Raw genomic sequence first — 14,162 nt, 5'->3', positions numbered from 1 at the left:
TTTTAATAATGAAAAATGAACCATTTTCATTTGGGCACATTGCAAACATTCATTTTGTTTATGGTCTGGCTGATGGAAACGCACTTAAACCTCGTAGGATGTACTCGTTAAGATTTTCTCATCGTCGGCTACCCAAAACTGCAGACCTTTTAGCAACTCTCATCAGCATTTCCGGGAATTTGGAAGATTCCAAACTACCAGAATGAATGTTGGTAGGCTGCGAAGTCCGCAACGTGATGACGGAAGAGGAAATTCTGCAACTTATTGAGGAGAATCCTGCGTTAAGCACGAGGCAAATTGCACGGGACTTAAACCTTCGTTAATCGACAGTTTGGAGGGTTTACATGAAAATAGTTTTATACATACCATATCCAGCGCGTGCAGGGTTTGCTCCCACGAGATTTTCCCCAGCGGGTACAGGGCAACTCCATTCGCAAGATGGATACTAAATAATTGTGCCAGGGATCCGAACTTTTTATCTCGCATCCTATTTATGGACAATCAACCAAAAGTAGTTCAGTTTGAATGTTTGGGCAGGGATTGTTGCAGACTTTTTAATTGGTCCATTTATTTTTCCCCAAACTTTAAATGGTGATACATACTTGGACTTATTACAGAATCATTTACCCGGTTTATTGGAGGGTATGCCGTTAAATATTCGCCAAAAGATTTATTTTATGCACGATGGGGCCCCTCCCCATTTTCAAATAACTGTTCGCGAATATTTAGACCTTGAATTCTTCAGACGCTGGATCGGCCGAGCAGGTCCAATAGCTTGGCCACCGCGTTCCCCAGAATGTACCCCGCTAGATTTTTTCTATGAAGCCATGTTAAAAGCCTGGTGTATGATGCAGGACCAGTTTCTTCCATTGAAATCCTACAACGGATATTTAATGCCTTCGAGGTAGTCAGAAACACTCCCGAAATTTCTGAAGGCGTTCGGCAGTCCATGAGGCGAAGAATGGAGGGTTGTATCGCCGCAAGAGGTGGTCATTTCTAGCATTTGTTAGAAGTTAAGTTAAGTTAAATTTGAAAAGAAATTAAATGAATCTCAATAATCGATGCGAATTTATTATTTGTTTTAATAGGGCCAAGCCCAGATTTTAATTTTTTTCCTGGAAACAAAGCTAGATACGAGTAAGGCTCAAGAGGCAAGAAAGTTACTATTGACCGCTTAATCTAAAAAAACAATTAAACTGTCAAAAAAGCGGTGGCGTACCATAATTTTACCTATAAGTATCAAGTAGGTAGCCCCCTGAAAGGCCACTGAAATTAATAATTTTTTTTTATTCCCACCAAAGGCCTTTATAACGACAAATAAGCCTACCAAATTTTATTTAAATCGGCTGAAAGGATTTTCAATAATTGATAAAAAAACGATTTTATTAAAAAACTTTTACACTCTGTATCTAGAAAACGAAGCAGGCTAGGACATACATTTATATGAAGTTCTTATTATTGGCTGGTAAATACGCTCTTGAAATCTTTGCACTCAATTTTGAAACACCCTGTATACAGGGTGCTGACTTCTTCAAAATGACAGTATTGTTATATCGGAAACTAGTCTACATAATTTCTTTATTGAAAAATACCTATAGATAGATGTACATACATATGTATTATGCCATTTTTCTGCCAAAACAACAACAAAACATGAAATAAATACTTTTAATAAAACCATGAACAAAACTCCACTTTTCTATTTTTATAGTCCATTAATAGTTAAGTATTTTCAAAAAAATATTTAGATTTAAAAATATATTCTTATTTTACTTACACTCGGATTTTATATTCACATTCAAGTTTTTATTTTTTCTACGATTCCCTATTCTACGTTTATGAAAACGGTTCCCCCATGATGTAATGTTATAAAATATACATATTCTTCCAAATTCCATTATGCATAAACTTACAACTTAATTTAATGAGGGACTTTATTATACGAAAAGCCAAGTTTGCAAAGTATAATTTATACAAGGTGTGGCAAAAGGTTATCGTAAATGTATAACGGTGATAAAAATTTTATAAAATTACCAAGGAATTACCCTCAACTCAATTCAGTAACAGTAAATATTATAAGTTAAATAAATATGAACAAATTAGTAATGAAAGAGACAATAAGTAAATATACAGGGTGTTTCAGAACTATGGGATCAAACTTCTAGGGGTTGTTCAGTGCAACAGTAGAATCCATTTGAATATAGGAACCCATGTCCGGAAATGTGTCACTACGCCACTACGGCCCTAAGACGCGTTTAAATTTAGAAAAAAATATTAATTACCTAAATAGGATCTGATGCATTTATTTTTACCTTTTGTATACGATAACGTCACAACAATTGTTCAAAATGTCTTCCTCCAACCTCAATACACCGATTTAAACGCCGCACATGATGTCGGCGGACTACACTAAAAATTTGATCCTCGTTTTGAATGATTTCAAATGCTGCTGTTATTCGTCCAATTAAGTCTAGCTCTGATTCTACTGGAGTTTCGTAGACTAAAGACTTTACATGTCCCCACAAGAAAAAATCGAGCGACGTTAAATCGGGTGACCTAGGAGGCCAAGAAACTGCTCCACCTCTGGCAATCCAACGGTGCCCAAACCGCTGAGCCAAATACTCGCGTACTTGTACAGCAAAGTGAGCCGGCGCTCCATCATGCTGAAACCACATTTGCTGTCTAACGTTTAGTGGAACATTTTCAAGGAGTTTTGGGAGAACTTCCTTCAAGAAACGCAGATAAATAGGTCCTATTAACCGTTCCCGTAGAAGGTATGGCCCAATTAAATAATCGTCAACAATCCCTGCCCATACGTTGATAGACCAACGATTCTAATGTTTTCTTGGAAAAATTGCAAAAGGATTTTCTTCGTCCCAAACATGGCTATTTCTACTATTAAAAATACCGTCTCTTGTGAAAGAGGCTTCACCGGTCCACAAAACCTATGGTAAAAAATTTGGTGCAATGATGTGATCCAGAAGGCATAGACAAAAAAATTGAACTCTAGGATGATAATCGGCTGCAGTCATACCTTAAACTTTCTGGAAGTGGTAAGGATGGAGTTGTTGCTCGTGTAGTACCCGCCAGACAGAAGCGTTACTCGTATTTATATTCTCACTCGGTTCATCGGCAACTCGCTGAAGCACCTCTTCTTCAAATTCGACCGTTCTTGAGGTTCGAGCAACACCAGTATCATGCATCTTGGTCTTAAACATGCCTGTCTCAGTGAGCCGCTGATGAACCGCAATAAACTTTTTGTATCCAGGATGCTGTCGTTCGGGATAACGTTCATGATAGAACCGCGATGCTGCTCGTGCATTGCAGTTTGTTGCTCCGTATGCCAAATGCATATCCGCTAATTCTTGATTGTAAAAAAACAAGTTTTCCATTAGCAATAAATATTTAAAAATTGTAAGCTATAAAATTTTTAAACATGACAGACTGAGAATTGACATTGATAAGCATTGATTTTAAACACTTGTTGTTATGGTATCATGTACAAAAGGTAAAAATAAATGCAGCAGATCCTATTGAGGTAATTAATGTTTTTTATAAATTTAAACGCATCTTAGGGCCGTAGTGGCGTAATGACGCATTTCCGGACATGGGTTCCTATACTCAAATGGATTCTTCTGTTGCACTGAACAACCCCCAGAAGTTCGATCCCATAGTTCTGAAACACCCTGTATTAAAAGTAAAATTACAAGAGGTACCATTTTCTATTTGCCTTTGAAAACTTCAGACTCCAAAATTTGTATAAAATCCAAAATTGCTCATGCATTGAAACTGCTCAAATTACTCTTCTCTTAAGTTTGGCGCTGGACTTAATAAGTTTTGAAATTGAGGCTGTCAAAAAGTCTCTATAGAAGAAGAAGTTTCTTATTAGAAACAAGATGAATTCTGTTGCGTATTGAGCTTCACTGTGTATTTTATTTTCATACCTTGAAGTATTAATGTTTAAAATCATTTAAAAAAATAACAGCTTGCCCCATTTTTTCACATTTTCCATCTAGATCCATGATGCTATGGTATTAGTATCATGCTCCTATACTACTACTAAAGACCTACGTGGAGTTTTTGACTTTTAATCAATCAGTATATTCTGTTGTCGGCTGCTGCTCTATGGGATGAAAACTGGTCAGTTCTTTATATATTTTTAATCTGAAAAAAGACATTTTTAAATGTAATACATCTTGGATTCAAAGAAATAAAAAGATATAATTTTATTAATATTAAATATATCATAAAAAATATTTTATGATATATTTGACACCTCTGTTGTGTTTGGCCACACTGAAACTTAGTTTTAGAAGTAAAAAATGTTGATTCCAGTCATTTAATCTTTTAAGCAATTCTTATAATCACGGGCCTAGTTCTATCTTCTCATATAAATTATGTAAATTTTGGGTTTTAATATTGACCAACAAGACTTTTGAGACCAGATGAACAACTTGTATTTCCAATAATGAGCTATCTGTTTCTCCTCCAATCCAAATATGACATGAATGTTTCCTTTTCTCAAATTTCTCAAAAATTCTATATTCTTCCAGGTTCTTTTTAATATGTAAAATATCTGCTTAAATGCCGTTATTTTATAGCTGCACCTCTCACAGTAAATCAAAAATTTGGTTGTTTATGACGCTCATATCGCGACAGTGATAAAGATATACCTGCCAGTTTGAGGTATAGTAGGCCGTAACTCTGAAACTCCGTAACTATAACTCTGAAGGGAGTAGATTTATCAGTGAAGGTCATACTCGAGCAGGTAAATAAAAATAAACAAAATTACCTTTACGCTAAAACTACTTGAAAAATTTATAATAAATGTTAATCTACTTAAAGAGCAAATATAAACACTGCTAATTATTACTACAAGACCTAGGGTGATAGTGAAAAGATGTTAAGATGAAACTCATGAAATATGTCTTAAAGTATCTACACCCTTAACTAGAACCTTTATTTTTTCGTTATATCTATTATCCATCTTCAGCGTTAAACTGGATAAAAGAACTTTAACACTCCAGCTCTCCCCAGCAAATGTACTCTCACGCTACCGGTAACGATGCCACTCTAAAAACAAACAAAAAAATAAGGTAAAACTTTAATATTTCATATCTCATTTTGCCATCACGATGCTGCCTGAACGTTATTTTCTCTCTTTTATATTCCAGACGAGGAAGAGTAGCGAGAAGCAGATCCATCTCACCAATTTGACGTTCGCCGCAGGCGGATCGTATTATTGTGTAGTTTCTATGGAGACTCCCAGCATATTCACAAGAGATTCGGACTTTAAAGATTTGACAATCATCGGTACGTAACTCGATAAGGGTTTTTATTATTCAATTGTTTAAAGTTTTAAGCAGGAAAGTTTGGTAAAATAAGGGTTTCTGGCATAAAAAACTCTCAGTCTTTAAATTCATAATAATAAATGTTTTGATATGCCCAAAAGAATTTAGGAGTATGTGTTAAATTATTCAGCTGCAAGGACATTTTTAAGAACGCTTTTCATTTTCCAAATGTCTTACTTATACGGCAAAAATATGGAACAAATTAAATAAAAAATAAAAGGGGGCGTGTTTGAAAAAACGCTCGCATATGTCGATTTATATTTTTGGTTGCGCATTTTTTTAAATAAAAATATTGTATACAGGGTGCGTCAGCAAGGCGTACGGCTAAAATAGTGACATGGATAAAAAGTTGACAAAAATTTACAAACTAAAAATAATTTTACATATACAGGGTACGTCAAAAATAAATTACGGAATATTATGTAGTTTTTTCAAATGGAACACTCTGTATTTAATGGCGTTATGCTTTTGGGGACAAGCGCTATACACTGATACCTCATTTTTTAAATTTCATTACGGCGTTGCCACGTAAATCGTATTTTTAGGATATTTTTAGTGTTTTAAGGGGTTTATTAAAATTATTATAGCAACCGCTGTGTTCAATCTAGATAAACGAAATTTTTAATGAAGTTAGTTTACAGTATCAGCTTTATCTGTCAGTAAAAGTCTGAAGTTTTTTTTATATAGAGTGTCTAATATAAATTTATCAATTTACTCAAATAAAATATGCAACTCAATTTTTTTAATGGAACACCCTGTATTTTTCTCCTTCATGAAGTTTGCTTATTTATTATCTACATTTCTTATAAAGTATGTCCTACACCTAACTCGCTTTTTTTGAGATATTTTACATTCTTTAAAAAACGATGCCAATAAAATCGTCTGTAATAACTATGTATGTATTTATATTAACAATTATTTTTTAAAACTAAGTAATAAAAGTTTAAACTTGTTCTAAAATTAAATTATAACTTCACTACAAACTATTTTTAAAATGGCCTCCTAAGTTTCGTGCACAAGCATTTATTCTTTTTAAAAATGAATCACTTACTTTTTCTTACATATTAGGTGTTATTGTTTGGATAACCTCTCTAATTTTTAACTGCATATTTTCACTTGTAGTTGGAGTCACTTTGTATACTTTCTTCTTTACATATCCTTAAAAAAAGAAATCCATCTTAGTCAAATCCAGGGATCTGAGTGGCCATTGTATAGTTCAGTTCAGAGATCTATTAGAATCTTTGATGTGCCGCAAATAGTCCGTAGGCCGGTGTTGCTTGTCTTGTCACATGACATGCATGTTTAAATCGCAAAATTTTATGTGGAAAGAGTCATAAAGTAATATTCTAAGCGATATTTATTCATTTCATTAATTAAATAAATGTTTTAAGCATTTTTTAAAAAATTTATACATTTGATTCGTAAAATTTGACTACATGCGCCCATGTACTATTTTGTTAGACGCCTGACCCTAGTCACAGCCACTCAAGCGTGAAAAGTTGCACAGGTGTGGCCTTAAAATTTATTTGTATTTAAAACTTTATTCGGGATTTTTGGGTTTAGTTCTATTAAGCTAGAAATTCAGGATAGGTGATGTGCAAGATATATTTAATTTAAATATAAGATTTAAGTACGTAAAATGAGTTTAACCAAAAATTTTAATTTAATAAGTTTAATTTTTAGCGCCATCAGTAGGGTGTTTATAACAAGTGATGAGAGAATAGGTGGTACGAATTACTCAGGCCCATTTATTCTGTGGATTAAGGCATTAAATATTTACTTTTTGACACAAAAGTGTAAAATGTTTTGGTTTGTCTTCAAATTTTATATATTTCCTTTTTTTGGGTATTGAGATAAATTTTTACTTGGTGGTGATTATTAATGGGGATTTTGGCTGCCATATTCAATGTCCTTTATTATTGTTTTTTTTTTTAATTAATACATATTATGATATATTATTATAATAATATACTCATGAAAACCCCTCATCTCTATATTTGGTACCAACTTCTTTTGATAAAAAGTAATTATGTAGTCAGAAGAGTGGAAGTATATTTCTTAAAATAAACATTTACATTAAAAGATGATTTTTGAACTGTCTATTTTTTATGCGTTTAAGACACAAGTTTTACTTATAAAAAAAAACACACTTTACATCCTGAATGTAATATTTATTAATTTGTTTGCCTTCTATTTAGTTATTAAGCATATTAGGAGAGATTAGATAAAAATTAATAAAAATCAATGCTTATACTAAAAACTAAAAATCTTATACAAAATACTACATTTTAAGTATACTGGATCCTAAAACTACAGTGAAGATACTAAATACTTTTATAAATTTAAGCACTCTTTTGAATCTGGTCTAAAAAGTTAATACAATTTTCTAAATTCTGTTTTTTTGCCATTGTTCTTTAGCAGTTTCTTCCAGTAAGGAAGGAAACAGTTTCTCTGTTGCCGCCATGGATTCTAACTTCATCTCGCACATCAGCATATGGATACTTTATTGTGTCGCTGAAGGACAACAGGGGCAGTAAGCTGTAAAAAACAAAATTTTAGACTTGTTTTCTTATTAAAAACAGTCTTTTTCTTACCATAGCAAAAGGGTTTTTCCCAGAGAATGGTGGAAGAAGCAGTCTTTACTTTGTCACTGAAGGACAAACAGAGGCGTAAAAAATAAAATTTTAAACTTGTTTAATTAATAAAAATATGGTTTTCTTATGGTACCATGTTTTGGCTAAGTAATATATGGATCTTTCTTCCTCCCAAATTTTTTTAATTTTCCTCAAATATTCTATACACCACCTGACAATTCCATTACAGCAGCTATTTTCTTAAGCTTAAATCCAAGTTTTATCAGGTATCTCCGCAAGGTTGAGACTGAGAAATGTTTGTTTCTTGGCGATAAGGTGTCTCTATGGTCAGAACCTCATTGCTCTTGTTTTTAGAATACACACCTTTCCTTAGCGATTTGGCAATATCCGTGTCAAGTCCCTTTGATTGTCCTGCGACTTGCATCTTTCTTAATTATTCTGCCTTTAATCCTTTTTTTACAGGCAAATTGTACTATAGGGAACCCCTGTTAAAAACACTATTTTTTGCAAAGCACTACAATCATTTGTAAACTGAGGATCATTCCTTAGATTATTAAAGATATTTAGATAATTTTGTTTGGCGTCTATACTTAAACAATTACTTTTTAAAACTGCTTGATTTTCCTCTGTAGCTTCTACTTCCCTTGCTTCTTTTTGCTTCCTTAACACTAGAAAATGAACTATCAGGACTATGTAAGTCTAAATCACTGTCCAGATCCCTCTTATTGTTTTCATCACAAATCTTATTGTCTTTCTTGTACACCCACGGCCTTCATAAGCCCGCACAAACACTTTCCTCTTCATTTGCCAAATTTTGCTGCCTATTTTCCCAGGGTCGAAACATTTTAATATCTTTAGGTATAATAACAAAACAAATCCACAAACATAAATAAAAAACATTCTTATTCTTTACTTTCATAAACGTGTAAAAAGCATAACCGGCAAAACACATTAAATAATAACCTCACATGACCCCCCTCCCAACTATTAAACGTGATAGACCCATCTAACAACTATTCTAAAGGCGATAGACCCATCCTTAAAGATCTCTTTAAAAACACGTCGAAAGTAATACAAAAACAGCCCAAAAATTTATTTGATAGAGAGAGAGATACACAATCACTTGCACAGCCTAAAGTAGGAGTCGCCAGAACGCAGGTGTTTTATCTTTGTTTAATAGACTGGTTAAAAAGAGGTGACAAGTCTGTGAGTGCTAGAAGTGTTTAAAATATTTTGTAAGATGCTTGGATTGATGGATTTTAGTCCGCAGTCAATTTTTTGATATTATTTTCCTGTGATATTATTTTCTTTCTAAAACTTGACATTTTTGAAAGAAAAATAAAAAATAGTATAAAACATGGGGTTTTACGGATATTTAAAATGATTTCCATAGATAATCAATATAAAATTTTGCCATTTAAACATGTATATCATGCGACAATAAATATGACATAGGCGCATGGACTAGTTAGTGCGGCATCTGCGACACATCAAAGATTCTACTAGATCTCTGAACTGGACTTTACTAGTCCATCCCTACCTATCCATCTATATGGAAAGCGGTTATCTAAATAGTGCCTTACAGCTTGACTGTAATAAGCTGGAGCTCCATCTCACTGAAATCAAATTCTGTCCTAAAAATGTGCAGGCGACTTTTCCAACATTTCATTTAGTCCATTTTGTGAAAAATCCAGGTGCTTTTTACCTGTGGGAATGCGATCCAAAATCATAATTCCCAATAATCTTTGCCCAAATATTAATAGACCATCTGTGTTGGTGGTGAGTTTCACGTGTAAAGAAAGGATTGCTGGTATCCTAGTAATAAAAATTGTACCTGTTAATGCTGCCATTATTATGAAAAGTTGCCTAATCCAAAAAAAGTACCAAATTAAAAAAACCAGGTTGTTGCATCATATTTTGTGCCCATTGACAAAAAATAAGTCGTCTTTCATAATCTTGCGACTGTAATTTATGCAACAGTTGAATATGGTAAGGATGAAAATGTTCACTTTGAAGCATTCGTGTAATGGAACTTGCACTGGACGACACCCAGATAATTTATTCTTATGATTCTTCCAATCCTGAATATGCTAACCATTATTTAAATGAAGACCTAATCTTGCAGTATGAACAATCCTTAAGGCATTGTTTGCAGCTAAATCCGAAGAAGTCTTTCGCTATGTTATTTACTAAATACACTTTAAGACAAAACGTTCTTAATCGCATTCAGTTGCACATCAATAATGAATCAATTTCATTTCGAAACATGAGTAGGAATTTTGGTGTATACGTGGATATTGACTTGAACTTTTCTCACCATGTAACAAAAAAGTTACAAAAAGGTTATTCCATGCTTAAATCCCTTTATTCCCAAAGATATGTGTTGAAGATAGAAAGAAGAAAGATGCTCTGCGATTCCCTGATTCTTTCACATCTGAATTTCTGTGATACTGTTTATGGTCCTTGTCTTGATCATGGGGACAAAAAGCGTGTGCAAAAACTTCAAAATGCTTGTGTGAGATACATATTTGGAATACGAAGACTACAGGAAGTATTATCACACATATTGTAGGACTTGCACTGGTTGAATATGTGTCAAAGAAGAGAATTAAATTAAACTGCGTTTTGCCTTAGAATCTTAAAAAAGAATTGCCTCCCTACCTAATGGATAGATTTAAGTGCAGGGCTGTTACTAGCCGAGTCAATATAATCGAAATTCTCTGGAGATTCCACGGCATCGCAAAGAAATTTTTAAATGCAGCTTTTCCTATTTATGAGTAAATATATATCGGACCTCTTGCCATCTATAAATGCTTTTCGAAATAATACAAGGAAAAGGCTTATAACTACTTTGTTCTAATATTGTGTTAAGCCCATACAACTTTAACTTTTTGTATACCTATTCCTTATAGTCAATTAAATATTAAGTAGCAAAAACTTGTATTACTTCCTCGATTTACAAATTTGTATTACACCTATACCTTAAGGTTGTGACTTGTGTTCGTCGTAGGTTAGTATTTTAGTTACCAGGCTGCAACAGCTCTTAACTTTCTGTTTAGAAGCTGAAATTTGCCTTTTAATCCATGTCCCTATTTTCGCTGACAGATGTATTAATATCTTCTTGAGGATTTTTTTTTTTTTTTTTTTTTTTTGGGTCGGTGGAGAAATTCTTTATGAACACTGGTTACGCGGCGCCGCCCCCAGTAGTGTGGGACTCAGTGTCGAGTCTGTCTCGTCCTATACCCACTAAAACTCCACCGCTGGGTGGTGCCTTGTGGCTCCCTACACTGCGGTCTGCTAAGAAGCAGTCCTATTGTGTCCCATATGTTTAGTCCCATAGGTTCAATTCTGTAGCTTCAAGGAAGTCCAGGATTGTGCCCAGTGGTAGATTTCTTATACCCTCTGGTGCGGGTTTCTCTTCCCCCAGGAATGTTGCCCTGGTTTGATTAAATGCTTCACAGAAGCACAGTATGTGAAGAGTTGTTTCGTCCTCCTCATTGCATCCCCTACATAGCGAGGTAACTGATTTCCCTAGCGTATGCAGGTGTTTCCTGCTGGGTGCATGGCCTGTAAGTAGCCCTGCGACCTTTCGCAGTTGTTGTCTGGAGAGGCCCAGTATGTTCTCACCCTTCTTGAAGGGTGGGCTGCCTATAAGTTGTTTGGATTGTTCCATCTTTGGCAGCTGCTCCCAGTAGAATTTGTTCTGGTTTGTTAGCCAGTTGCCGATTTCCCTCTTCCAGGTCTTATCGCTGACATAACATGTTGGTTCAGGGCCTACCAGGCTGTTGCTGGCTCCCTGGGTTGCAAGTTGGTTAGCCCTTCTTGCAGCCTTATTGTTGCCCATATTCTCTGCTAGGATTATCTCTGGCCTATTTTGCGCTTCGGCGAGGTTCCTGAGATCCTCCCAGCAGCTTTGCACAGTCCTTGACTTAGTCTCGAACTGTTGTAGTGCAAGTGTCGCAGCCTGGTCTCCTGTGAAAATTGCGAAGGTTTTGCCTCTTGGCAGCCCTTCTCTCATCAGTTGGACACAGGTTTGAATTCCTATTATGCTTGCCTGTAAATTTGTTGTTTCGAGGCCCAGGTTTAGCATAAGTTGTCTGCCCTGTTGTTCGTCCTCCACCATGCCCACAGCTACCCCGATCTTGGATCGTTTGGTTGCCGTGTGCCATACTGAGTAACCTCTTTGCCTGAGCCTGTTCGCTTCTGCGTCCAGTGGTCCCCTTTTTTCTTTGATGATAAAAGGTTTGTCTAGGTATGTGACCTTGGTTCTGTCTGTTCTTAGGGCCAGGCGCCCAAGGTCCTGTATTTTGTCAAATAGGGCATTGTGCCCATCTTTCGATAGGATTGTTGCGCCATTTGACAGCAGTCTTTTCGCCCCCGTTATAGCTTCAGCCCGTACCACTAAGTGTAGCGGGCTTAGTCCTATCAGGTTCTCTAGGGCAGCAGTCGGCGTTGTTGACATCGCTCCTGTTATGCCCAGATTCTTGAGGATTACTAAACTAACTTCTTGAGGATAAATAAGGGATTAAAATTTTTTTATTATTATTATTTATTTATATATTATAAATTCAATATTAATGATTCTCCTTTAATAAAATTCCCTAGCTTCTAAAAAAAGGCTCTTCCTGCTGCAAAAGTACGGTTTTATTTACTACCTTAGCTAGTTAATTATTCACAGAAAATGTAAGCTAAAAGCAGTGTTTTTAATTAAAAATACACCTTTTTCCTTACCCTTTTAACTGTTTTTAAAATGCATAACTTAATAAGATGTAATGCATAATTTTTGACGTTAAGCTTATCAATCGCATACACAATGTTCGTTATAAAGCATATTTATTCCCTCAGGGTTACATACCATTATATAGAAAAAATATATATTTTTTGTCAATAAATCGTCCTTTTCCGCATCCCTGAACGTATTTTACGGTTATGAATACCGATTTCATATAATGTAGGTACGCGAGAGCGAGTGGGTGTCTGGAAAAAGCTGATAAATTCATAAACAAGTTCAATCGTTTCAGTATGGCAAATAAAACGTGATTCGTAACCAATTCTATTATGCCAATACGAGAAAATAATTTTTTTTCACTTTAGATCCCCAAGATGACGATCCAAAAATTACATTTAAAAAAGACACCTACTACATCGGCGAAATGTTAGAGGCCAATTGTACGACCGCCCCCTCCAAGCCGCCCCCGCACATCACGTGGCTTCTAAATGACGTTAAAGTAAGTAATGTTTATAATAATAATAATATTAAGGACTTTGGAGGTTCAGTTTGTCAGATTATAAATCTAACAACTGTTCAACTAACCTTAACTTAACTCTAATACCTGAATTAAAGACTACAAAAGTATATACTAAAAATCTTTTGATTTAATTAATTTTCGTATATCATTTTGTAATTCTTAAGTATGCAATAAAAGAACAGAAGAAGATTGCTATTTATAAACTCTCTCAAATATCAATACACCTTACCCGTAAGTTGTTAATTACATATACATTTTTTGAAATTAACTGGAGACATAGCAAGTATAACTGTACGAAAATCATTTAGACGTTTCGCAATAAGGATCGTTCGAACAGGGAAGTAGAATGCACTGGAATTGTTAGCTTACCCTTAAACCTTATGTTTATTTTATGGATATCAGTTCGAAATTGAATTCTATTATATAAGTATGGCGGAGATTTAAGTAATAAGACATTGGTATACAAACATACCATATGTAAATATTTTCTCTCACTTATAGATACCACCCTGATTGGTTGAAAGCATGACTAATATGTTCATATTTGCGAATACCATAAGCGAATACATGAATTTTGTAATTTCTGTATTCGACTCGATACAGCTGCAGTTATACAGAGTTCGTAAGCAATTTCACAGTAGTTTAAATGTGATAATATTAAGGAGTCGCATAACAGAATTTTAAGTTTTCTATTGAAAATATGCCATTGTTGATAAAGTAATTTTAAATTGAAATATGCTTTTTGTAGGGACTGATTAACATGATCAATAAAGCGAAGTTCATGATCCATATAAAGGCCTAAATTCTTCGTAACTGTCTTAATTTCCAAGATGTTATTTCCTAATTTAAATGATTTAATAAAATTATTTAAAAAATTTAGTTTATCGTTAGATTTACCAAAAAGCATATCTAAAGATTTTGTAGGATTAATTATGAGGTTGCGATTTTTTGCTTCGTTAGAGAATTAA

General features: G+C 34.4%; 1 protein-coding gene across 1 annotated transcript in view; it reads left to right on the top strand.

Annotated features, from left to right (window-relative positions):
* Positions 1–14,162, top strand: part of LOC126737132 (uncharacterized) — an 86,688-nt gene that overhangs the window by 3,660 nt on the left and 68,866 nt on the right. The window contains exons 2-3 of the mRNA XM_050441881.1: positions 5,175–5,313; positions 13,040–13,173. Coding sequence (XP_050297838.1) covers positions 5,175–5,313; positions 13,040–13,173 — 273 coding nt within the window. The remainder of the gene's footprint in view (positions 1–5,174; positions 5,314–13,039; positions 13,174–14,162) is intronic.

The sequence above is a fragment of the Anthonomus grandis genome, chromosome 1 (genome assembly GCF_022605725.1).
Source record: "Anthonomus grandis grandis chromosome 1, icAntGran1.3, whole genome shotgun sequence".
NCBI lineage: Eukaryota > Metazoa > Arthropoda > Insecta > Coleoptera > Curculionidae > Anthonomus > Anthonomus grandis.
This window is presented reverse-complemented; position numbering and strand designations above follow the sequence as displayed.